This window comes from Hipposideros armiger, unplaced genomic scaffold (assembly GCF_001890085.2).
Source record: "Hipposideros armiger isolate ML-2016 unplaced genomic scaffold, ASM189008v1 scaffold_10, whole genome shotgun sequence".
In the NCBI taxonomy this organism is placed as follows: domain Eukaryota; kingdom Metazoa; phylum Chordata; class Mammalia; order Chiroptera; family Hipposideridae; genus Hipposideros; species Hipposideros armiger.
This window is the reverse complement of record NW_017731360.1, coordinates 6,142,670-6,169,412: the sequence shown is the minus strand read 5'-3', so window position 1 is coordinate 6,169,412 and position 26,743 is coordinate 6,142,670. Positions and strand designations below refer to the sequence as shown.

Below are 26,743 nucleotides of genomic sequence, written 5' to 3'. Positions count from 1 at the left end.
TATCTGAAGTGTACCTGGCGTATAAGACGACCCCCCACTTGGAGGCATATTTTTCAGGGCCAAAAAATCGTCTTATACGCCGGCAAATACGGTACTTTGAAAAGTTCAGATCATTGTTTTCCTGGCCTGTCTCCTTAGAAATGAAAAACAGGTAATTTTTAAAATTTTTTAACAATTATTTTCTTCTCTAACTGTATAAATATACTGCCTTTAATATAAAATTACATGTTCAAAGGACCCATTTGTAAGGACACTGAATTTGTTTTATGGGAAAAAAGGAAATTTTCAATACATCAGTGCTTTACAAAAAGTGAGATAGAGGGCCGGCCGAGTGGCGCATTGGTTAGGAATTGGATTGGGACACCAGCTCTGAGCAGCAGGGCCCCAGTTCGGATTCCACATATGGGGGCCAGTGATGCTGCACCCTCTACAGCTAAGATGGTGAACAACAACTCAACCTGGAGCTGGGCTGCTGTTTCGCCAGCGACGGCGTAGGCTAGAGGAGCTGGCTGGCAGCAGGCGTGAGCTTTCGTGAGCGGCTGTCCAATGGCCAGCGAGAGACTGCCTCACCCAGGAAGAGCGCAATGATAATACCAACATGAGCCAGTGAAGCGACGTCCTCCACAACTAGACTGAACAACAAAAGGACAGCAACTTGTCTGTTCCCCTTCCCCGATTCCCCAACGCTGTTCCCTCCCGCAATTCCCTAATAAAATCTTTAAAAAAAAACAAAAAAAAGTGAGATAGAAAACCAGGGCTCTTTCTAGTGAAGTCTTCCAATTGTTCAACTATAATTATTTCTTCTAAGGAAACCAGCTGGAATACAGGATGACTGTCCCACAGCAATGTAAAGTACAACCTCTTTTAATGTAGTATGTACAAAATATATGTCAACCAATTTGTAGAAAAAGCAAAATCCTGTTTGTAGGATTTCTCAAATTGTAATTTCCGCCCCAAACTGTATTCAATAAGAGTGTGGAAGCTTCAGAGTCTCTCGGGCTGCTGCCAACGTCAATGATTCCTTTTGGGACCAGGCTGGAGGGGAGGCATTCCATTGGAAACGGAATTCATCAATGAGAAACCAGGCTTGCCACCCGAAGAACTCTTTAACGTTTGAATATTTTGTTAACACAGACCAAGGATGTGCCTTGATTTTCCATTTCTAAAAGTCACACTTTAAGTTAAAAATTTGTTCTGCAAATCTCCATATATCATCAGATTGTAGAATTTATATCATGGTATCATCTCAAAAGGAAGAGAAAGAACAGTTCTTCATAGGAGTCTTTTTTTGGTATCTTAAATGTCAATGATCACAAAAACTTCTGGCTTCTCTTCATTATAGACCTGCATTGCTGAATATGTTATTGCTTTGACTTCAGTTCCCTAAAGTGGGGGTTAGAGAAAAAACAAATAGGAAAAAAAGACACTGAAATCAGAATCATTAACTAGTAACAACTGGTGAAAGTCAACTTCTTAATATTATTTTGAAAAACTAAAAACTCACATAAAACAACTATCAAATTGGTATAGTGTATACTTCCCCAGTAAAAACAACATGTGGATGGTAGAAAGAGCACTGAGCTAAAGTTAGGAGATGGAACTCTAATCTTGGTTTTGTTTCCACCTGAATATAACCTTGTCTGACCTCTCTGAGCATCAGCTTTTTCATTTATCAAATGGATTAAATCAAAGAACACAAAGCTTTCCTACTGTTTGCTCAGGGGTCCTCCTCAAGACTTCCTCCTTGCAGTCTAACCTGGGCCCTAGGACCTCAGCCTATTCTCTTCCCAGCTGTCAATACTCACTTTACTTTGTTGGGTTCTTCTCCATCTTCTGATGTGTGACACTTTCCCTACCCCACCCTACCTAGTTTAGAACCACAGGATTTGATGTTCTCTTAGTTGCTTCTAGTTCTAATAGAAAATAATCTACAATCATTCTGTGCAGTACAAAATGTATCAGAAAATAGGCGACTGGCATTTGCTAGCTCTGCAGCACAAAAGAAATCTGAAGATTTCACAGATGGATTTGAATGGCAGCTGCCTTTGTTGTTCCCCTTCTGCCATAATCACCTGGTGAAACCACAACCTAAATCAAATTCAACATTCTGCCTGTGGCAGCACACACCTTGCTAACTGCTATCACCTTAAATGTCTGTCCACAAATCTCAAAAGGGTACTCAGCACTTACCAGTAATCCTACATTTACCACTGAATTCACTGTCTCACTCTCTGAGGCAATTATTTCACATCTTCACCTTTAAGCCTCCCTCCCTCCCTCATCTCACTCTTAATCACCTGTGCTTTCTAGAGAAAACAAAACCAATCCATAAGAACTGACTCATCTTCCCTCCCATTAAATCTACCATCCTATTGTATCACATTAGCCTTTCCCCTTATAATGCCTGACCAGTCCCTGCTCCTGTCAGAAGGCCGACTTCTCCACTTTTCAATACTCTCTCCCCGACATGGCCCCCTTACCAACTTAAGGTCTTTGCTCCAAAATTATTCTCTCCCTTTCCAGCATGATAAAATTTCCCCAATTTCCTAGAATATTTCCACGTAGCATACAATGGTGCCACAAAAGCACCTAAGCAAAATAAGACAAAACAAAACCTTCCTTACTAGCCACATACCCCTCTAGCTACTATTAATACTATTCTAGCCATATGTTCGTTTCTGCAAACTTCCAAAGAAGTGTCTCAACATACTGCCTCTACTTTCCCACTTCTCATTCCCTCTTGGACCCGCCCAAATATTACACACATTATTCCATTGGTTAGCAAATCCATGGTCAATTCTCAATCCTTACCTTATTCGACCTCTGAGCATTACTATCAAGAGCATTACTATCCAGTTTCTAGGGCACTCCACTTCCCCTGCTCCCTCTCACAAGGCTCTCCTCCATCTTTTCTTTCTGGGCTCCTTCTCTTCCAAACTTAGTGCCCCATGGCTCAGTCCTCTGTCCTACTCTCTCTTATCTACCCTCGCTCTTTGGTAATCTTATCCATTTCCATAGCTATAAATATCTATTCAGTGATGACTCTAAAATTTATATTCCCAGACACATCTATCTCCTGAACAAGCCCCATCCTATAGACAAATGCCTATTATCTGACATCTCCATTTGTTTTCCTTTTTTTTTTTTTTGTAGAGGGCAGTGTCACTGGCCCTCATATGTGGGATCCGAACCGGGGGCCTCTGGCGTCCCAAGCCAGTTCTTAACCATTGCGCCACTCGGCCGGCCCTCCATTTGTTTTCAATTCACATGACCCCCTCTACTGGTTTCTCTTTGTTTTATGTTTCTGTCGCTAGAGGCTCCCTCACTAGGCTTTATTTTATTATATTGTGGTTGAAGAAATGATACTGTAGCTATTGGAAGCACCCAGGATTTCCCAGTCACCTCCAACTAATTTAGGTCTTCTTGACCTTTCACAGGGGTCAGAAAACTACAAATCTCAGGCCAAATCCAACCTGCCACCTGTTTTTGTACAGCCCCACCAACTAAGAATGGTTAAATTTCTAAATGGTTGAAAAAAAGAAACTAAAAGAATATTTCATGACAATTGAAAATGATATGAAATTCAGATTTCAATGCTGCCCATAAAGCTTTACTGGAACACAGCCACATCCACTCATATATATATTGTCTGTGGCTGCTGTAGCGTTAACACAGAAGAAGAGCTGAGTAGTGGTTCTTCCATCACTCTCTGCCACAAAGCTTACAACATTATCTGGCCCTTTACAGGAAAAATATGCCTACCCCTATTCCAACAGATTTGAATAATATAAAGCCATACAGGTTGGCAAACACAGACTCTATAGAGACGCACAGAAGGCAGAATTTAGAGAATATCTAGTTCAAAACGTTCCGTACAGAGGAAGAAATCAAAGCTTGAAAAGGCAAAGGGACTTAAGTCCCACAATAATCGTAACAAACCTGACCCTAGAACCCAAGTGCTGACTCTAATCTACCAAATCAGTGTGTGAAATCATATGTTTTAACATAATATGTCCAGACAGGTCAGAGACATCTGAGAAAAACTTACCACTTTACACCAATTTATTAGAAGTCACTGAAGTTTACTGTCACCTATACTGACTTCACACTAAGGAAGTATAAAATGTTTTTAATGGCTGGATTAAAAACATACCTGAGGGTGTTTGGACAATGAGAATTCTTCTCCCCACCTTGAGAAGGAAAATTAGAACAAGATTAAGATTTATAGGCTTTAATGTGTTCTCTCTTGACATATTTTAAAATAAGCTTTGCAAATGCAGTTAAGGTACGAGAAAGCCAAGAGATGGGAGGGTGAGAAACTACAAAGGGTGCCAAAAAATGTACACACATTTTAAGAAAGGAAAAACTACATTAAAAGTGTAATAATATATACCAACAACAAAAGGTGAACATAAGAGCATAAATCATGTGTATACCTTTTTTTGGCACTCCCAGTATAAATTTCAGTTTGATTGCCTGCAAATTCAGCTACTGCGGGATTTATGCAGCCATTTCAACAAGGTTGATGGTTGCTCTAAAAAAAGTGCCCTGGTATAGTGTGCATAGGTAGATTGTCAATGAACACTATTTAATGAATATTGCTTCCTAATAATAGAGTAGCATGTTCAAAATTTTCACTGTACTCAAGGCTATAGAACTAATTAAATAATATTTCCCATTGGAGAAAGCCTGTCCAAGTATACCACATGAAAGCAAAATACTAGATTCTGTAATACGGTCTGAACTTGGTTTGCATTTTATTACTTTTCAAAAAAATGTCAATGGTCTGTATATAGAAGGCCCTAGAAAGGTACTCTCCTGGAACTTGGCCTAAGTATCCTCTCTCTTCAACACTAACATGGCTGAAGATCACAGAAGCAGCAGTAGGAGTAGTAGAAAGAACAAAGTTTTAAAATTCAGTTCAACCATTTATTAGCTAAGTACCCTTGGACAAGCCTGTTTTCTTACCCATAAAAAACAAAGGAGGGGGAGATAATAAAAGACCTCACTTTATAAAAAAAACAAAACAAACCAACAAAAACAACTAATAAAATTCAACATAAAATGAAAAAGATAAGCTTTATATAGAAATAACCTAAAAGATATTATTGGGAAACACCAAGTCCAATCAAAGTGACCTAATCAAGTGTTTGCAAACTCTGGAAGGAAAATACAATTTATTCATAGAAGTAATTGGTTTGAATGGAGTCCAGGTGTGAGGATCTATGAGAAAGGATGAATCAGTGTTTCTCATTGCCAAGCTATGCTTTATGCAAATATCTGTGCCATCTAACAATTCAATTACATGTTTTTTGTACTAAGAAAAAAAAAATCAACAAATTGGAAATCAGGTTTAACAAGTCAAATCAACTCTGTTCTATCAAGTTTCTGGTCTTCCAAAGCTGAGGTGAGCTCTCGCTCCTAGGTGTCTCACACAGCTTAACATGCAAAGCCCTACTGGGATGCCACTGGTTCTCTGCCTTTTCTTTTTCTGTCTTCCTGCCTGCTAAGTTCAGTGATGAGTATAACTCAACATCTTTCATGACTTGCTACTTAAAAGATTTTCAAAACTTACCCAACTGACCGTAATTTGAAATTTTTCTGATCAATACTAAGTACTTTCACTTCCTAAATAGGAAAAAAAAATTTTAATTAAAAAAAAGAGGTTAATTACAATCCATCTACTAAAAACATGTCTAGGTTATTACCTTTCTAGATAACAACATACAACTTTTATGCTGCAAAGAAAACTAAAATATTGGGTTGTTGGAAAAGTTATGACGCATTTTTGCAACGAAAAACATAGAAAAAATACGTCATGACTTTTCCAAACAACCTGATGGAACAAACGAAATATATTTCAAGGGAATACTGCTTTTTTTTTTTTTTTACATATTCAAGGGAGGTACTCTTGAAAATGTACAATCTAAAAATATGAGTCAAAAGAATTTTCCTGTAAAATTGAGGATGATATAAGATTTCAATTACTTGCAACCTTTTGTTTTTTTAGCTTCACTGAGGTATAATTGACAGAACTCTTGGCTTATTTTTTTAAAAACTGTAGGCACTGGGACTTTATAGGCAGAATGACCCAGTTGGAAGAAAATGTAGTGGAGCTGGTAAGGGAGACATGGAGGAATTAGGGAAGCAAGGACGGCCATGTGTGCTAGATAACAACGGTGTTGGAGAGGTGTTCCCTTCTACAGGTTGATGACAACAAGCAATCTCCATCTGTCTTTTCCTTTCTCACATTAAGGAAAACTAAAAGCTTTAATTTTTAAACTTAGGCCAATATGACTGAGCTGCTAAATTTTTTTTTTTTCTTCTTTAGCTGAGCCATCCTGCCACCTGTTGGCAGCTCATCAGCAACTCAGCTAGGGCCGGGAATTGAACCACTGTTGCTCAGAGCTCGCACACTTGAGCAAGTTCTTAACCAACTGAGCCACTCGGCCAGCCCTTGAGCTACTAAATTTTAAATAGGACAGAAGAAACACGTAAGTGAACATAAATATAGCTCAAATTCGGGAGACATAAAAAGTGTGGATGAAGACAGGTGCATTCTTATCACACAATTCTGATTAGTGACAAATATACAATAAGATCTAAATACAAATGGAATATGCTTAGGCAAACTCAGTTTAACCAATAACAGCTTATGGTCATTATAATCTCTGCAAATCAGTATCATCTTACATATCTGTATGGCTTGGTTTTACGTCACATGTTTTACTTTAACTCACTTGTTCTATTTTAAAATATGAACTAAGAACCCATTTGCTCAGCAAAAAAGAAAAACCCTTGCTTACCCGGGGTATGAAGAATTCATCAGCACTGAATTTATAAAGCCACTCATTCAAAAAGTGAAACAGAAGAGAGTGTATGTCATCTCCTACACAGCATCAAAAAGAACCATAATAGTATGGTGTTTAATAATCTCATCTCTAAAAAGTTACTTGAATTTAAAAGTGCAATTTATTTCTTACGCAAGCTGAAAGAGGCAGAACAGGGTCATAATCAATTTTGTTCTTATTATGAAAATATACTGAAATTATGTAGAATACTGCACATTTGTATAACAATTTCTTCCTTGTGAATAAATTAGTTACCTTGGGTTTCTACTTCTATTGTTTGGAGGGGCTCCACAGTCTCCGTATCTGTCATGTAACCAAACATAGCCATTGCACATTGTTCGAATGCTTCCTCCAGAGTATCTCCCCATGCATGTAACCTAAAGAAAAACATTGGTATCCTGTGTAATATAATACACTCCAAGAGAGAAAACCTGACAACAAAGTCAAAATAAAATCAATATAATAAATACAAAACCAATCAATTTAATGGCACTGAAACTAGGTGCTCTTAAACCATCATTTTCATGTTCTAAAGGAACCAAAATAGAAATTTTAAAGTAGGGACATCATGATGAAAATATCAGCTTTCCTATGTAAGTAAGCACATGGTTTCAAAGCCATAAACTCCAGCTATACTCACTGGACATCCGCTGTATGATCCAAATCTGAGGGAGAAAGAGAAAAATACTTGTAAGTAATTTGACTTGCTAATCACAAGAAAAGAACTATAGTTCATTATGAAGGACATCAACCTTGAAGAGAGAGAAAATATGGGCAGACCACACCTTTTACACAAAAGTTAATTGCTTTGTTAAAGGTTGTTTTTATTTATTTATTTATTTATTTTTAAAGATTTTATTGGGGAATTGGGGGAGGGGAACAGACAAGTTGCTGTCGTTTTGTTCTTCAGTCTAGTTGTAGAGGATGTTGCTTCACTGGCCCATGTTGATATTATCATTGCGCTCTTCCCGGGTGAGGCAGATTGGTCGCCGGCCTCTGGACGGCCGCTCACAGCGGCTCTTTGGCAGCTCACACCGGCTGCCAAATGCTCACACTGGCTGCCAGCCACACACCGTAGCTTATGGCAGCCCACTGCAGCAGGGGCTGCAGCCTACGCTGTCGCCGGCAACTCATAGCGGCCCAGCACCAGGTTGAGCTGTTGTTCACCATCTTAGCTGTAGAGGGCAGTGTCACTGGCCGCCATGTGGGATCTGAACCGGGGCCATGCTGCTCAGAGCTGGCGTCCCAAGCCAGCTCTTAACCAATGCGCCATTCGGCCAGCCCTGTTTTTATTTTTTTAAATCTCTTCTAAGCATTTATAGTTGTTATCCTGTTAATATGTATTAAATAAATGGCTAAAGAACTAATAGTAACATAATATTACCATATTAATGTTAAGGGTTATTTTTTTAAAAATCAAAACTAAGATTTATATTTAAAAGAATGACAATTTCTGGAAGGCAGCAGTCTTCTGGATGACCTAAAATATATCTAATACAGCATAGTTTCTCAAATAAATGTCATTTCCTGGCATTACTTTTCCTCAACAAAACAATATCTTCTCTAAATATCCATTGTATGAAGGATCAAAATTCTAGGAACTATATCATAATCACAGATATAAAATTTCAGATTTCCGTCTCACATTTTCATGAACAGATAGCCAAATTCTAGATAAAACAGGTTTTTTTTTTCAACAAGAGCCAAGGTTTTTATTTGTTGATTTCTTGCATTGGAAGTACTCCTCGATGATATCCTTGGCAGATAAAATAGTTTTAGAGAGTATAAACTCTACAATATGTATTATGAGATTTTTCCTTATATTCTCACAGGAACACTAGTAAGTAACAACTGCTAGTGTAGCAAGCTCCCATTGGATCTGTTATCTCAACCTTTCAGAGTCTATTCTTTCATCAACTCATGACTTCCTCAACTCTTCCCACTTAAGATCACAGAGTATTTGGGCTAGAAGCAAGCCTTGGAGATTTATTTAATATAATTCCTTCACTTACAAGAAGAAACCTGAAATTCAGAGAGATTGTGTGACTTTTCAGGACTACACTGTTGGTCAGAGGCAAAGTTGGGACTAGAACTGAGATTTTCTGACTCCCAATTCAGTGTACTTTATGCCATAACACCTCATCTTGTGGTGGTACTCAAGGTTCAAACTCATCTCTAATTCACTCAAAAATACTACTGAGGGCTTAATATGTTTTAGGCACTAAGGGGCTCAATGACCAGCAGAAATGACAAACAAGTGAAAAGAATATGACTAGTATTAACCCTAGAGAAATGAAAGCATGTGTCCACAAGAAGAAATACAAGAATGTTCACAGCAATTTTATTCCCCCAAATGAAAAATCCTAAGTCTTGGGGCCGGCCGAGTGACTCAGTTGGTTAAGAACCTGAGCTCTGAGCAACAGGGTCGCCGGTTTGATTCCCACATGGGCCAGTGAGCTGCGCCATGGATGCGCCCAAGCTGAGCTGCCACTGATCTACCAACCGATGGCAGGATGGCTCAGCTGGTGAGAGCAGGTGCTCCTAACAACGTTTCCAGTTCCACTCCTGCATGGGATGGTGGGTTACGCCCACCGCAACTAAGACTGAACACTGCACCTTGAGCTGAGCGGCCGCGAGCTGCCTACGGGGGACCAGGTGGTGACTAAACTTGGAGCTGAGCAAGCTGCGTCCTCCACAACTAAGACTGAAGGACAACTTGGCTGTTCCCCTTCCCCAGTTCCCCAACACTGTTCCCCTTCCCCAAAACCCCAATAATAAAAAAAAAACCACAAAAAAAACCAAAGTCTAAAAAACACACACAAAAAAACCCCAATGTCAGTCAAGAGAACAGATAAACAAACTGAGCAATACAATGCAATACTACTCAGCAATAAAAAAGCGTGAACTACTGATACTATTGGGTTGTTGGAAAACTCATGACACATTTTTGCAATGAAAATCATAGAAAAAATACGTCATGACTTTTCCAACAACCCAATATATTAACATGAATCTCAAAAATGTTAAGTGAAAACTACAGAACACTCAGCACTTAACTCCATCCAACCCCGCTTGCACTGTGACCTGTCCAAACTTGAACATGACTTCTAGCTGCGTAAGGCCATGTTCCCAGGACCCCACACTCGGCCCCCACCCATTACAATGCCTGCCTGACAAAGCTCTACACTGACAGAATTTACTGTTTGTTCCAGCCAACACCTGACCATAGGCCCTTGACCTCCCTTCCTTAGAGCATTTACTAAAAAGGGTTTACATTGTGAATATGTATCTCTTACAGCTCAAAAGTGTCTTTCTCAAGGACTCAAAAGCCATTCCTTTGAAAAGTAATCATCAAGAAGGACGCTCAGTCTCTGTGGGAGGACAGAATCCTAACTTTGTTAACTGCCAGCTAGCAGCTGGCCTAATTGAATTTATACTGACCAACCTTTTGTAAATTTTCACTTCTCAGTCTCTACTGAACCCCCCCATCCCTAATTCCCTTTAAAATGCCCAGTCACCTCTGTAAAAATCAGAATAGAGCTCAGCTCTTTCCCTTCCTGTCTGTAGTTACTGAATAAAATCCATTCACCACATTAACGTCCTCTTTCATATTGAGTAAAGAAACCAGACATAAAAGAATCTATGCTGTGTGATTCCATTTATATGAGACTCTATACAGGCAAAATTAAGCTATGGTGATAGAAATCAGAAGTGTCTGCCTCAAGGTAAGGGCATAGGGGACTCACCGGAAAGGAGCAAAAAGGAAATTTCTAGGATGACAGAAATGTTTTAGAGCTTGATTGAAATGTTGGTTACACAGATGTATGTTTATCAAAGCTCATTGGACTTTACACATAAGATCTGAGCACTTTTACTATATGTAAATTATACTTCAATTAAAACACACACACACACACACACACACACACACACACACACACACACACACACACACACACACGGCCAGCCAGCCGGCCGAGTGGCATGTGGGTTAGGAGTTGGCTTGGGACGCCAGCTCTGAGCAGGAGGGCCCCAGTTCGGATCCCACATGAGGGCCAGTGACACTGCACCCTCTACAGTTAAGATGGTGAACAACAGCTCGACCTGAAGCTGGGCTGCTGTGAGTCGCTGGAGAAGGCATAGGCTACAACCTCTGCTGCAGTGGCTGCCGTGCTACCGTGAGTGGTTGGCAGCCAGCATGAGTGGCTGGCAGCCCCGAGAGCTGCCAAGAGCCGCCGTGAGCGACCATCCAATGGCCAGCGAGAGATCTGTCTCGCCCAGGAAGAGCGCAATGATAATACCAACATGGGTCAGTGAAGCAACATCCTCCACAACTAGACTGAAGAACAAAAGGACAGCAACTTGTCTGTTCCCCTTCCCCGATTCCCCAATGCTGTTCCCCTCCCCCAATTCCCCAATAAAATCTTAAAAAAAAAAGTTTTAAAAGACAATGACAGAGCCAACCAAGTGGCTCAGTTGATTAAAAGCGTGAGGTCTGAGGGCCGGCCGAGTGGTGTGATGGTTAAGAACTGGTTTGGGACGCCAGAGGGCCCTGGTTCGGATCCCACATATGAGGGCCAGTGACATTGCCCTCCACAGCTAAGATGCTGAACAACAGCTCAACCTGGAGCTGGGCTGCCATGAGTCGCCGGCGACGGCGTAGGCTGCAGTCCCTGTGGCAGTGGGTTATCATGGGCTACCGTGTGTAGCCAGCAGCCAGTGTGAGCGGCCAGCAGCCGCAGTGAGCGGCCGTCCAGAAGCCGGCGACTGATCTGCCTCACCCGGGAAGAGCGCAATGATGGTGCCAATTGGGCCAGTGAAGCAACATCCTCCACAACTAGATTGAAGAACAAAACGACAGCAACTTGTCTGTTCGCCTACCCCCAATTCCCCAGCACTGTTCCCACCCCCCCAATTCCCCAATAAAAATCTTAAAAAAAAAAAAAAAAGCGTGAGGTCTGAGTAACAGGGTCGCTGGCTCGATTCCCACATGGGCCAGTGAGCTGCGCCTAAGCTGAGCTGCCACTGAGCTGCCAACAGGTGGCAGGATGGCTCAGCTGGTGAGAGCTGAGCACGTGCTCCTAACAACAAGGTTGCCAGTTCGACTCCCACATGGGATTGAACACCAACTAAGATTGAACACAGCACCTTCAGCTGAGTGGCCACCAGCTGCTGATGGGCAGCTGGATGGCGACTGGACTTGGGAGCTGAGCTAGCTGCGCCCTCCACAACTAAGACTGAAGGACAACAACTTGGCTGTTCTCCTTCCCCAATACCCCAACACTGTTTCCCTTCCCTAATCCCCCAATAAAGGCTTAAAAATAAAGTTGGTATCCATATAGAGGACAATGGGAAATAAATGAAGATTTTTAGCAAGGAAATAAGTCCTATTTTTGCTCCCCAACCACAGCCACCTTTTGGGATGAGAGCTTAACGCTGATATATAACTTAAGAGTGTGCACTATACTTTCATATTTATTATCTCATTTATTCCTCAGATGAAGGAAATAAGATGCAAAGAGAGGTTAGATGATTTGCCTAAAGTCACTAAGCTAATAAATGGCAAAACCAGGTGTTTTTACTAACAGGTCCAAGTAAAACACCAAATCAGAAGTCCCCTTCTTAGCTTCCCGAGTCTTCTAACCTAGCCACACTCTAACTATCCCACTGTTGGAGATACACAGGGGTGACAACGCAAACACTTGAAAACACGGTTATGTTCAGAATGAATATACTAGAATTCCCATAAGATAAATGTGATTAGGCATATGTGGAAAAAATTCAAATGACTGTAAAACTGGAAGCCTAGGTTTCTCGAATCTCCAACAACGTGATTTTTTTTCCTTCAGCATTCCCCGACAAGTACAAATGAAACTATAATACAATGAGAAAAGGGATTATGCCTGAAGCACCCTACGGGGAAAAGTGGACAGCGAGGCCGGAAGGCCCCCCTGGGAGAGATGAAAGAAGTGAGCCACCTACTCACACTCGTACTTCCGATTGACTGGAGGGTACTTGGCCTTGGTCGCCTTCTGCTCCTCAGTCAAATTGTAATCTCTAACATCTTCCCCTTCCTGCGCCATGAGTGCAGCATTGAACACTCTACTTCCGCCCTTCATCAGCCTGACTTCGGCCCTGATTTATAACTTCCGCTCTAGACTCCGCCCCTTGGCACGCACCCTTAAAGGACCAGGACTCCATTATCGCTAACGTACTTTATCCCTTAAGACTTTTGTTTTAGGCTTCGTCGCTTGGAGCACATCTTAAAAAGCCAAGTTCCCATTTTCTGCGCTTGCTTCATCAATGGTTCTAAGGATTAAGGAAACAAATAAATTGGAGGACCCAGGAGTAAGGGACATTTGAATTAGACACCTCTAAGTCTGAGTGATTGAGGCCTTTTCTTGGCTCCTAAGTTGATAACTAGACAGGGAAGCATCCTAAGTTTCTCATCCGAGTACTTTCAAGTGGTACCCTGAGCAGTCTAAGAAAATGGCTGCCCCCAGGAGGGTGCGGACCAAACTTCTCACGTGACCCTGGCGGGCGCACTCCCACCAACGCCGCGCGCGCGCAATCCAAGGAAGTCAGTTTCGGGCCGTGTGGGGGCAGGAGGGGAGCGCGCGCCTCGGCCCCGCGGATAGTGACTCCGGGCGTCTGGATAGGCTGCGAACGCAGATTCAACGCCCACCTCGCCGTTCGGTGCGCTCCGATTGGCCAGTGTTGGCGCGAAGGTGCGTGAGTCTCCCTCACGCAGGGACAGCAGGAAACAATAGAGGCCGCGCGCGCAGAGCGAGCGCTCGCAGCCTCCCCTCCCCTCCCACAACGCTCGACCCTGGGATCCCCCTGGCTTGCCTGCCCGCCATGGCCGACAAGGAAGGTGAGGGTACCGGGGCTGTCTCAGGAAGGTGGGTGGTACCGGGCTTGCGCCGCGGCCTCGACACGGCCTAACAGTGAGGGCAGGCCCCACTCTGCTGAGTGCCGTCCCCACCATCGAAGGCGTGAGACAAAATCGCCTCGCGGGGAGAGAGAACGGCCCACCAGCTCATCTGGAGCGGAGGCCCGACGCAGCGGCGTGAAGCAGGCGGTTGGGGGCCCGGGAGGGTGTTTGGTCCCTCGCGTTCACTGTCCGTTTGCCCGCCTCTCCTCTCCCAGTCCGCCCTGCACCAATCCCTATCCCCAAGGGTCGGTGCTCGGGCCTCCTCGCCTGTTCCGTAGACTAAAGGCGTACGGGACCGTGCCCCCGAGGCCCTGCGCTAACGCGCGAACAGCTAACGGACTGTGTGGCCGACCTGACTTGAGATTAGTTCCGACCCGCAAAGGTGTAGAGGGTGTTGGTGACTCCGCCTAGGGGTGATTTAGACACATCTGCTCCTTATCAGGACTCAGGAGCCGTGCCGTTAGCTTTGGAAGTGTTTACTCGGTTTCCATTGTTTTCGCTAACTTCATTTGTTCTTAATTTTTTAGCAGCCTTTGATGACGCAGTAGAAGAACGTGTGATCAATGAAGAGTACAAAATATGGAAAAAGAACACACCTTTTCTTTACGATTTGGTGATGACCCATGCTCTGGAGTGGCCCAGCCTAACTGCGCAGTGGCTTCCAGATGTAACCAGGTGATATGAACCTCCTGAACGTTATTTTGGTGTGTCTTAGTGTAGCTGTCTCACTTTGATTTTCCCTATTTTCCTCTCTCCAGTCACCCGTAGGGGGCACGTGATCAAAACCTATTGGTGACATTTTTTTCTGGGTCAAAAAGTAGGCAATGTAAAATTACTTTGTAATTTTCCTGATAAGAAAGAACATGCTGTTTTCTTTTTCTGATACTGAATTGAATAGCCGTATTATAACTAGTGGACCCAAGAGTAGTGTAAAACTTGTCAGCTTTCAAAAAGTAATATGATGAGTACAGCTCTTTCACTCTCACAGTCACTGGCTGTAGCTGGTTAATACAAAGATGAATATGACATGGTACCTGTCTTTAAGCACAATCTAGTTGAAGAAGCCAGTATAAACTAATAATTATAGCTCCATGTGCTTAGAGTGGTTTGAGAGAGATGTTTAGGATGCTTAGAACTAACACCTGAAGGAGGGATTTTTTTTCATATGAGGGAATTATGCATGGTGAGAATAGAGTGACGTATTTCTTGAGCACGGGTAGCTTACCTCTAATGGAGGGGATAAAATATTTAGTCTACTAGGAGCTACATATTAGAGCGTACAAATTTAGGTAAGACACCTAACCTGCCTTGACTTCATATGTATAAGCTATAACAGTGAAACATTATCATAAGAGTGGCAAAAATTAAATGATATGGGGAAGGAAAAATTACCTCAACTTGGGATATTAGGAAAGGCTGCCAGGGCTGGCCGAGTGGCTCAGTTGGTTAAGAGCTCGCTCAAGAGTTTGAGCTCTGAGCAACAGCGGTTCAAGTCCAGCCCGAGCTGAGCAGCCGCTGAGCTGCCAACAGGTAGCAGGATGGCTCAGCTAAAAAAAAAAATGAGAGAGACCCTCAGAAAGGCTGCCATGTGGAAGTGACAATGCAAAGGTGAAGGTGAATTTATATATAAAGTTTTAGCAAAACCAGTGTTCCTGTTGGAATAATGGATTTCCTATTATAAAACTTTTGCTATTCAGAAAAACATTTAAAAGTTACATTTTATGTGTAGTAAATAATGAATTGCTTCAAACTCAGGTCTTTAGAAGTCAGGACACTTGCAAAACTAGAAATTTAGAGTTGGATACTTTATCACGACCAGAAGTTATCATATTCAACTGATCATCAGAATTACTTGAGTTCAGGATAAGGGTCATTTCTGTCAGGAGTTCTCAATGGTAATTCAAACCATTTAGGAACTTGTGGCACAGTACTTGATGAGAAATAGTTGATGATTGCAGATTTACCAGTCATGTGCTAAATTATTTTGGACCAGTGGGTCCTGAATAATGACCACCCCATACCTACGAAATTATTCTGGAACCCATATGTTTGAAAAGTTCCCTATATAATGTAGTGATTAGCTGAGTTTGGAAAGCAGTGAATTAAACTAAATTCCCCAAGTCTAAAATTTGTGCTATAATTTTATTAACTTTCTATTTTAGCAGATCTAGGTAAGTAAATCTTTCTGTAATGTTTGATATTGACCCAAATACCTGCCTTTTTCCTTTTTTTTTTTTATTCTCATAACAGTGTTGTTGTTTTTGTTTTTAGGATGAGGATTACTGATAAGCATCTCTAATACCAAGTGTTTAATTATTTGTGTATGTGTTCCCCTTTTTTGTGTTTATTCATATCCCTTTTTAAAAAATTGCTGTTGTACAACATTCTTCTACCTTCCCTCACTTCCTCTAGTTCTTTAACTGTTTTTTTTTTGTTTGTTTGTTTGTTTGGGGTTTTTTTTGGTTCTTTAACTTTCTAAATACAGAAATTCCCAGTTTTAATGTTGACAGCCCTCTTGTCTTTCCTCTACTTTTTCTATTTAAGGTATAGGTGCCTCTCACCTCTATGCATAGGAATTCCTGTCGGTTCTGTGTTAGACCCAACTTCTAGGCTCTTCCTGAATTTTCAGCTGCCTACTGATGTCCTCTGGAGTATCTTAATTGGCTTCCCAAACATGACATGTTCCAAACTGAATATATTATTTACATGTAGGTCCCATCCCAATTTTCTTTTAGAGTCTCATTTTCATTGGCTTTGTAACCTTTTCTCCCACTGTGTTTTCCCATATCCAAAGTCAGATTTGGACTTCAGTCCTACTTCTTCTGTTACTTAGTAGTTGTGTGATCTTCAGCCAGTTGCTTAATTTTCCTAAAGCATAAGTATCTTCATCTTTAGTTGGAATAATACTTCACAGTGTTTAAATGATATAAGGTATGTGAAGTGCCCGACATGGTGCCTGGCACTTTGTAGACCTTCCCCTTTGCTCAGTTCCCTTTCCTTGGAATACCTACCATCTTCCAAAGCCTGTGTCCCACTCCCAGGTTTCATTCTCATTTTCAGACCTGCTCAGGTATCACCCTCGTCTGTGAACACATTCTTCATTCCAGAAGTAATTTTTTAATTTAAACTCCCATATTCTTGTGTGTCTTTCCTGTAGTGTATATTGACTTGTATTTTAATCATTTGTGTATATGTATGCCTAATTCCCCTGGTTTTGTAAAGACAGGAATCATGTTTAATCATCTTCGTACTTCCATAGTATTTGAAGCAATGTGTCCATTGATTAGTCACTTAGTAAATATTTGAACAATTAGTTTCCCGTTCCTTTTTCTTTTAACGAAATTCTCATAATGAAGTAACCTGAAGTATTAGCGTACCCAATAATTTTTTTCTTTCCATCCAACCCATTATAAAGGATGAATAGTTATTCACATTAGACTTTTTCCCCAAAGTAATTGTAAGTTTTTGGTCAAGTTAAGAAATACAGCAGGTCTTCAGATACTGTTTCATTATTAGAAAGTTGATGAGATGCCATAGAAACTTAACTCTTGTTTATATCAACCCATGGTAAAATTGGTTTTGTTACGCATCGTTTTGCTTGAAGTCGCAGAACTTATCGATGGCATAAAGTGAAGATTTTTTGTACTTACAAAATTAAGTGCCGTGTAGTCCTCCTTATGCTAGGCTTTATGAAAGTTATTTCAAAGTACAAAATGTGGCTCTTAATGAGTTTCTCTTCTCAAAACCTGATTTTAATAATGCCCTTTGTGTATATGTATATCACTGAGTTTGTAGTCTCTCTTAGTATTATTAATTGAATACTGACTGTGTGTGTGTGTGTATGTATGTATGTATGTATGTATGTGTGTATGTGTATGTGTGTGTATTTGCTATTACAGACCGGAAGGGAAAGATTTCAGCATTCATCGACTTGTCCTGGGAACACACACATCAGATGAACAAAACCACCTTGTGATAGCCAGTGTGCAGCTCCCTAACGATGATGCTCAGTTTGATGCTTCACACTACGACAGTGAGAAAGGAGGTAGGAATCTTAAAGATGAAAGAAGGAATGTATGTGTTATATTTTTCATATCTTCGAATTATAAAAAGAATGTACAGTTTGATAGAGTAGCCTCAAGATAGAAACAGGATTTTAAGCTTTGGAAAGCCTGAGTTTGTAATGTATATATTAGATGTAAGAAGACAACAAATATTTGATTCTGTACCTTTTCGGTAAACCTTCCTCTACTAAATTTGTTGAGGGGGTGGATTTCTAGAATTGAAAGCAGAAATCCACCATACATTATTGCTGTGCATGCATGTGTTCTCACCATGGGAGATACTGCCACCAAGGGGGTGAAAATCAGTTTTTGGAAGACGGTGTGTGAAAACAGTCGTATTCTTTGAATGTGTAATGCACAGATATGCATAACATGTAAGTAGATATACAGGATATCTGTGATATTAAAATTTCATCATGGGTCAGGAAAATGTCTTACAGAATGTCTTATAAAATGTTTCTTAGAGGGGAAATAAAGAAAAAAAGATTGAAAATCTGGTTTAAATTACCTTTTGCAGGTTTAAAGTGGTAGAAATGACTTAACCATGGCACTAGCTATGTATATAAAAATCAAATTGAGCCATTCAATATATCCTATTTTTTGGAGATAACCTAAGAGTTTATGCATGAAATACTCCTTCTCTTTCAGACGTAGAAATGAGTGAGTTTCCGTTATTGTTGTCCTTGACTCAAATTATTATCAAGAGGTTGAAGATAGGCTCTTGTTATTAAGATTTGTGCTCTAAAAATGGATGTTTAATGTTCATCTTAGATTTCTCCTGATTAGTGGAATCCATTTTTTTTAATCTAAGTTATTTTGGGCTTCAGTTATTTCCCAGGATTGTAATGTGCAGTTGGTCTTTTGATTATTCCATATTTAGCTTAGGGTGATGCAGAATGCAATATAAGTTCTTAGGATAAAGTTAAGCAAACATTTTGTGTTACCCAAGTGTGTAACTGTAGGTTATGATTGCTGGAAAGTTATTTTCTGGATAGGCATCAGTGTTCGAGGTAGGGGAACACTGAACTTAGACTTGGGCTTGAGACCTGGATGTGCCATTCACTAGCTGTGTGGTTTTAGGTAACTCATTCAGCCTCTCTCAGCCTGTTTCCTTTTTATTGGATGAAGATAAATTGTCTTTAAATAGGATTTGGGGTTATTTAGGAACAAAGCAAATACTTTGTAAATGTAATTTATTTTTAAATATCAAAGCAAATTGAAATGTGGAACTTCCCTCCCATCATAAACTTATTTCTTGTAGATGACTGTTAAGTTGATATATAGTTTTCTGAATGACTTATCCCACTTATTGGATTCCTCATTAAAAAAATAGTTGAGTACTTATCATACTTATTGTATACCAGGCATCTTTCTTAGTACTGGGGATACAGCATAGAACATGCTTTTCCGGTTTGGTGTATCTTGGACAAGCTTCTGTGTGAGCGTATAGAAACATTCCTTTTGATGGCTATATACTATGTCATAGCTAACCATCCTTTATTTATGGCAATTTAAGTGGTTTCCAATCTTCTGGTTTCAAACAGTTCTTGTACATACAACTTGCATAGTTTTGTTGTAGAATAAAAGTGGAATACTGATCATAGGGCAAGAACATTTTCAAGTATAATTGACACCGCTAAATTGCCCTCCAAAAAAGATTCACAATCCCACCAATAGCAGGTGTATTTACTTGTTTCTCCATGTCCTCACCAACATTGAACTTAATACTACAATCTTGTACATTGTTTTTTAAGTTATTAATGATATTGAATTGTTTTTAACTATTTTAAATATTTGTCTTTGTCGCTCTTGAGTTGCCTATTTATTTTTATTTTATTTTATTTTTATTGGGGAACAGTGTGTTTTTCCAGGACCCATCAGCTCCAAGTCAAGTAGTTGTTTCAATCTGGTTGTGGAGGGCGCATCTCAGTGGCCCATGTGGGAATTGAACCGGCAACCTTGGTGTTATGAGCACTGTGTGCTAACCGGCTGCCCCTGCCTATTTACAATTTTTGCTCATTTTTTTCTTTTGGGTTATCTCTATGTGTAAGATAGGTTATCACCAATAAATAGACTGCAGATAGTTTTCCCAGATTTATTTTATAATCTTAAGTCTTATTTACAAGCTGTATGTTTTTAATTGTCCAGCTTTCCTCTGATGGCCTTCAGATTTTGAAAGGTCTTCATCATTCCGAGATTTTTCCAAAATAGTTACCTGTTGTTTTCTGGTACTTTTATGTTTTGGCCATTAAAACTTTAATCTTTCTGGTATGTGTTTTGGTGTTAGGTATGAAATAGGAATCCAAGCTGTTTTTCTAAGTGGTAGCAAATTTTTTTTTTTTTAATACCATTTGCTGACCAATTCATTTTCTCTACTGGTTTTTGAAATGGTATCTTTTAACATATATACTCAAATCTTTTTCTGGCAACCGAGTGTTTTTGAGTGGCGTCAAACCAATTCACTTTTATGTTGCAGTGATACCTTTGTCCCTCTTACAAATGTTTAATAATAAAGGAACAAGTAAAAATACCAGTAATATGTATGATGTATTTGTATGACTATAAATCACCCTATTTAATCCTCATAAGAAAACTGATACTCTTAGATGTTTTGTAACATGCCCTAAGGCAGCTTCCATCTCTTCCTCTTCTCTTTTACTTTTCCCACCCTGTATCTTCTTCAGATCGCTATAGGCTTGGTGCTTAAAAGTTGGGGGTTGGGCCGGCCGAGTGGCACGTTGGTTAAGAACTGGCTTGGGAAGCCAGAGGGCCCTGGTTCGGATCCCACATATGAGGGCCAGTGACACTGCCCTCTACAGCTAAGATGCTGAACAACAGCTCAACCTGGAGCTGGGCTGCCGTCAGTCGCTGGTGATGGCGTAGGCTGCAACTCCTGGTGCAGTGGGTTGCCATGGGCTACCTTGTGTGGCCAGCAGCCAGCGTGAGCGGCCAGCAGCCGCAGTGAGCGGCCGTCCAGAAGCCGGCGACTGATCTGCCTCGCCCGGGAAGAGCACAGTGATGGTGCCAACTTGGGCCAGTGAAGCAACGTCCTCCACAACTAGACTGAAGAACAAAAAGACAGCAACTTTTCTGTTCCCCTTCCCCCAATTCCCTAGCGCTGTTCGATCCCTCAATTCCCCAATTAAAAAAATAATAATAATAAAAAAAAAAGTTGGGGGTGCTCTCTCCATGTGGCCTCAATGTTGGAAGTAAATATAGCCTAATATCTCTTAAAGTTTCTTGAGTGGTTTGTCAGATAAATAGCTTTCTAGTCTTCTCCTTGCTTTCAGATGAAATGTCCTGGACTCTCAGATTGAACTGTTGTAACTGATTATCATCTACTTGACCCTGTTTGATTTCATTGATGACAGGTAGCTTCAAAAGATCATTGACCTTTCAAAGTGAAAGAGCTAAAAACTGGCTTAGGCCTATTTTGACATTAGAAAGAATTTGTTTGTTTATATTAGATTCAGCCTGGCTGTAGTCACATTTTAAGCCCTGAAAATAGATTAGGTATAAAATTGTATCTCAGACTGTTACCAAGATCTTCAAATAATCAACAAGTTTATTTTTAGCAACATATTTGGGGAATAAGCTTTGTGTTTTTTAAAAAGATGTCTTTAGTCTTTGAATTATATGTAAGAAACTTATTAAATCATGATGAAATAATTAAATATTAGACTCAGAATGTTAGAACTTCATCTTCTTATATTGGCCTTGTGTTGGTCATTGTGACAGTTGCCAGAGCCCTGCACCCAAACTTTATCTTCTTAGTTTCAAAATGTTTATGGGCTCAAAAAGTGGCTTGATGTGATAGAAATCAGAATGCCAGTTACCTAGTTTGTAGGGGGAGCATTGGTTGCGGAGGGACACAAGAATGCCTTCTGAGGGGCTAGAATGTTCTCTGTTTGGTGGGTGGTGGTTCCCCTGGTGTATACATATGTAAAAATTCATCAAACTAGACAATTACTATATTATGTTATACCTCAATTTTTTAAAATTTTTATTGGGGAACTGTGTTTTTTTCCAGGACCCATCAGCTCCAAGTCAAGTAGTTGTTTTAATCTATTGGGTTGTTGGGAAAGTCATGACATATTTTTCTATGTTTTTCAATGCAAAAAAGCATCATGACTTTCCCGACAACCCAATAGTTGTGGAGGGCGCAGCTCAGTGACCCATGTGGGGATCAAACCAGCAACCTTGGTGTTATGAGCACTGCACTCTAATCAGTTGAGCTAACCGGCCGCCCTGTATACCTCAATTTTTAAATAGTGTTTTATATAGAGAAAAGTAAACAAAGTCAAAACATAGTTAAACCTTAATAGTCATTCAGTTTATTTATACAGTCATGCACCAAGTAATGACAGATCACATATATGATGGTGGTCCCATAAGAGCATAATGGAGATGAATTTCCTGTAAGAAATGGAAGTAAATGTGGTTCAGGAGGAATTTTTTTTCTCTCTGATGAGAGCAATATCTGTGGGGCTTGGCAATAGATTCCCTCTCACAGTGCCTCAATTTTTTTTTTTTTTTAAACACCTCAACTTGGTTGTGGCCTAATTGTTTTTTTGTTTTATTTTAAGATTTTTATTGGGGAATTGGGGGGATGGGAACAGTGCTGGGGAATTGGGGAAAGGGGAACAGACAAGTTGCTGTCGTTTTGTTTTTCAATCTAGTTGTGGGGGATGTTGCTTCACTGGCCCAAGTTGGCACCATCATTGCGCTCTTCTCTGGCGAGGCAGATCAGTCACCGACTTCTGGACGGCCGCTCACTGCGGCTGCTGGCCGCTCACGCTGGCTGCTGGCCGCTCACGCTGGCTGCTGGCTACACATGGTAGCCCATGGCAACCCACTGCCACAGGGGCTGCAGCCTACACCGTCGCCAGCGACTCCCGGCAGCCCAGCTCCAGGTTGAGCTGTTGTTCAGCATCTTAGCTGTGGAGGGCAGTGTCACTGGCCCTCATATGTGGGATCCGAACCGGGGCCCTCTGGCATCCCAAGCGAGTTCTTAACCATCGCGCCACTCGGCCGGCCCACAGTGCCTCAATTTTGAGTACACAGATTACATCCTAATCAGTCGGCCACTGACCTGTTTCAGTACAGAGGCGCCTGTCCCCCCAGCACTACATAGAGGGCACTCCAGCCCTCCCAGATCTAGCTGAATGGTCTTCAGAGTCTATTGCTGTTCATTCTTATCCTGTACAAAGAGACAGGTCCACAGTATCTGCCTTAACAAGTATGCAGTGCCACTGCCACTTCAGTAAAAGCTTCCTGTGGTAGTGTGGAGCCAGCCTGTCCCTGTACTTTGGAAATATTTTCAGATTCTAATGATGTAAAGCATAGACAAGTTTTATTTCTCCGTCAGCTCAATGCAGAGAGAGCTCTTTGTGCCAGATAGGGTCAGTGAAACAAAAACAAATTTCCAAAGGCAAAATATTGAATCCTCAGTTCTATACCCTCTCCATGTTAAACATTTTTTCTTTTTTTTTCATAAAGATTTTATTGGGGAATAGGGGGAGGGGAACAGACAAGTTGCTGTCCTTTTGTTCTTCAGTCTAGTTGTGGAGGACGTTGCTTCACTGGCCCATGTTGGTATTATTGCGCTCTTCCCAGATGAGGCAGATGGGTCGCCAGCCACTGGATGGCCACTCACCGGTGGCTCTTGGCAGCTCACGCTGACTGTGGGTTGCTCATGCTGGCTGCCAGGCCACTCACGCTGGCTGCCAGCCACTCAGGGGTAGCTTATGGCAGTCACTGCAGCCTGCACCATCGCCTCACAGCAGCCCAGCTCCAGGTTGAGCTGTTGTTCACCATCTTAGCTGTAGAGGGTGCAGCGTCACTGGCCCTAATGTGGGATCGGAACCGGGGCCCTGCTGCTCAGAGCTGGTGTCCCGAGCTAACTCTTAACCAACGCGCCACTCAGCTGGTCCCATGTTAAACGTTTTAAATGAAAACCAAAATTCCTTAATCTGACCAGTACTCCAGCATGCAATAGCGAAAGCCACATTGCCATAACAATCTCGTGTTCCTTTATCTCTCCGTCTTGATTTCTTATTTCAACTAATCCTCAGTTCACCTTTCACTCCCTCCTGACAATCACTGTTAATGGTGATCTACACTTTACCCAGCCAGTTCTCCTCATTATTTCCAATCAATCCAGCCCTCATTCCTGTGCAGCATTGACGGGTTTGATGTCCTATTTCTTACCCTGCTGGAAGGAAGCGGGAGAGGGCTTGTAGGTAGTGTTTATAACGTATACAGTAGTGAACAGTAATGTCCTAGGCCTTCACATTCACTTACCACTTCTTCGCTGACTCACCAGAGCAACTTCCAGTGCTACACACTTCATTTATGGTAAATGCCTCATACAGGTACACCATTTTTAATCTTTTATGCCGTATTTTTACTGTATCTACCTTTTCCATGTTTGGATACACAATTACCATTGTGTTACAATTGCCTACAGCAGCTGTTCTCAACCTGTGGGTCACAACCCCTTTGGGGTTTGAACGACCCTTTCACAGGGGTTGCCGGGTACTTGTTTGTGGGCGTATCTGCATGTGGGCCTGGAGATGGATAGCGGAGCGGTGTCTCGGTTCCTAAGACCATCGAAAATATGTGTTTTCCGATGGTCTTAGGCGACCCCTGTGAAAGGTTGAGAACCGCTGGCCTACAGTATTCAGCACAGTAACATGCTGTACTGGTTTGTAGCCTGGGAGCAATAGGCCATGCCATCTAGCCTAGGTGAGCAGTAGGCTAGACCAGGGATCAGCAAACTTTTGAGACGAAAGAGCTGCTAGGGGTTGGCAAATTGCAGCTCGCGAGCCACATGTGGTTCTTTGTGTTACATACATGTGGCTCTGAAGTAAAATGAAAATAAAGCTATCATAGTTTTATTTATAATATTACTTTAAATTTTCCTTATTTGTAAAAATTAGTTATGGCTCTCGAATAATTTTTAAATTGTTGTGAGGGACAAAATTGGATCTTCCAGGGGTCGGCAAACTTTTGAGACGGAACGTACCCAAAGAGCTGCATGTGGCTCTTGAGCTGCAGTTTGCCGACCTCTGGGCTATACCATCTAGGTTTGTGTAAGTGCATTTTATGATGTTTGTATAATGAAATCGCCTAAAGACACGTGTCTCAGAATGATCCTAGTCATTAAGCAACGCGTGACTACATTGATACCGCAGTCTTTGTCCTTTGACATATCAGCTTAGGGGGTTTCTCATTTTTTAATACATAAATCCTTGTTTTCATAAAACCTCAGTTGTGAATCTTCTATTCTGATTTCTTACTGCTGTACTTTACAGTTAGGGAGGCCCTCTGTTTATTTTATTGATTCATTTTTAAGATTTTATTGGGGACTTGTGGGAGAACAGTGTTGGGGAATTGGGGAAGGGGAACAGCCAAGTTGTCCTTTTTGTTCTTCAGTCTAGTTGTGGAGGATGCCGCTTCACTGGCCCATGTAGGTATTATGATCACTGTGCTCTTCCCGGGGGAGGCAGATCAGTCGTCGGCCATTGGACGCTCATGGTGGCTCACGGCAGCTCTTGCCAGCTTCTGGCCGTTCACGCTGGCTGCCAGCCACTCACTGCAGCCTATGCCATCGCCGGCCACTCACGGCAGCCCAGCTACGGGTCAAGCTGTTGTTCACAATCTTAGCAGTAGGGGGCGCAGCTTACTGGTGCATGTGGGAATCGAACCAACGGCCCTCTTGTTCAGAGCTCACGCTTTTACCAACTGAGCCATTTGGCTGGCCAGGGAGGCCCTCTGTGTATGTACCCAAAACTGAAATAACCTACATTCTGTAATGATTACTTCTTTTTCTGTGGGCTCCATGCTAGCGATTGTTCTTTCCTTGTTATTGGTATCTCTTTTCTGACGATGGTTATGATTTTATGTCACAGTCATCTGTAGCAGTGTGCTTATCTCCCTGTGTTTGGACTAAAAGTTCCTTGAGCTCATGTATCATATCAAGCCTTTTTTTAACCTTGTAAATGCTCCATGGTCTAAAGTTCTTGAAAAAAATTTTTTTGTTTAATGTGGTTTTTTATAAAGAGTTTATTTTGAACTTTTATTTTCAGATTTTTAGCCTCTTTAAAGTTATTTTGAAGTTGAAAGTTATCTAACCTGCCAGCCATATCACCCATCTATGTCCTTGCTTTATGAAGATTTTTGTCCTTCAAAATAGAACACTTGTATAACAGTGCTATTAATAGCATTTTCATTTACTCTCACAACTTTACTTTATGGATAAGGTATTTGAGGCTCAGAAATTGAAAGCCTTCCCCAAATCACCAAGCTAGTAAGTGGCAGAGTCATTTAGGCCAAGGTCTGACTCTTAGGTACCTTATCATACTGTCTTGTATAATTCTTTGACTAATCATTAACTACCTTTGTTTACATATTGTTTGCCAAGATTTACATAATCACAAATAATACTGTGTTACACATTTTATAATGGTACTTGGAAGAACTCTAAGGGCATACAATAGTCAAATATGAATAAAAAATGTTTTTGTCTAGTCCTTGCCTACCTGGTTTATTTCAACCAAGGACTATGGTTGGCAAGTATAAGTGAGGGTTAGGAAAGTGGAACTAGCTGTTGTGGCTCTGTTTTTCCTCACTGGACTGAGAGAAACTGTATAGGGAGAGGAACTGGTGTGAAAGTATTTCAGAAAGGTTATTCCAAACTAGAGTGTCAAATAAATAGTATAAGAGGGACTCTTCAGTATTTAGCATGCTGAATAATATTAATTAGAATAGTGACTTAGATCTTATTTATTTAGCACACTTTTTTAGTACTTTAAATGAGGTTGGAAAACTGCTTATTGAGAACCTACTTTTAAAGTGGAGTCAGTAGTGTTCCTTACTTTTAGATAGTAATA

General features: G+C 41.2%; 2 protein-coding genes across 3 annotated transcripts in view; one reads left to right on the top strand and one right to left on the bottom strand.

Annotated features, from left to right (window-relative positions):
* Positions 1-848: 848 nt before the first annotated feature.
* On the bottom strand, positions 849-12,994 carry ZBTB8OS (zinc finger and BTB domain containing 8 opposite strand). Of its 2 annotated transcripts, none has more exons than XM_019659358.1 (7): positions 12,834-12,994; positions 7,492-7,516; positions 7,107-7,228; positions 6,807-6,889; positions 5,576-5,628; positions 4,154-4,190; positions 849-1,383 (listed from the first exon to the last, which is right to left on the bottom strand). In XM_019659358.1, the coding sequence occupies exons 3-7, from the start codon at positions 7,177-7,179 to the stop codon at positions 1,297-1,299; spliced, it is 333 nt and encodes a 110-aa protein (XP_019514903.1). In that variant the 5' UTR covers positions 7,180-7,228; positions 7,492-7,516; positions 12,834-12,994; the 3' UTR covers positions 849-1,296. The 2 variants fall into 2 exon arrangements, with proteins under 2 accessions (XP_019514903.1, XP_019514893.1); XM_019659348.1 differs by having other exon boundaries at positions 12,838-12,989.
* Positions 12,995-13,481: 487 nt separating this feature from the next.
* The window catches only part of RBBP4 (RB binding protein 4, chromatin remodeling factor), a 21,807-nt gene continuing 8,545 nt past the window's right edge, over positions 13,482-26,743 (top strand). The window contains exons 1-3 of the mRNA XM_019659334.1: positions 13,482-13,725; positions 14,313-14,460; positions 17,685-17,830. Coding sequence (XP_019514879.1) covers positions 13,710-13,725; positions 14,313-14,460; positions 17,685-17,830 — 310 coding nt within the window. The 5' untranslated portion in view covers positions 13,482-13,709. The remainder of the gene's footprint in view (positions 13,726-14,312; positions 14,461-17,684; positions 17,831-26,743) is intronic.

What these genes read in the sequence shown, in the direction of transcription:
- ZBTB8OS (XM_019659348.1), bottom strand. Translation starts at nt 12,970, where the DNA reads ATGAAGGGCGGAAGTAGAGTGTTCAATGCTGCACTCATGGCGCAGGAA. An exon ending in TTCAAATTACGGTCAGTTGG is followed by an intron (nt 4,191 to 5,575) that starts GTAAGTTTTGAA and finishes TTCCTTCTCAAG; the next exon opens with GTGGGGAGAAGAATTCTCAT. An exon ending in CATTGTCCAAACACCCTCAG is followed by an intron (nt 1,384 to 4,153) that starts GTATGTTTTTAA and finishes CCCCCACTTTAG; the next exon opens with GGAACTGAAGTCAAAGCAAT.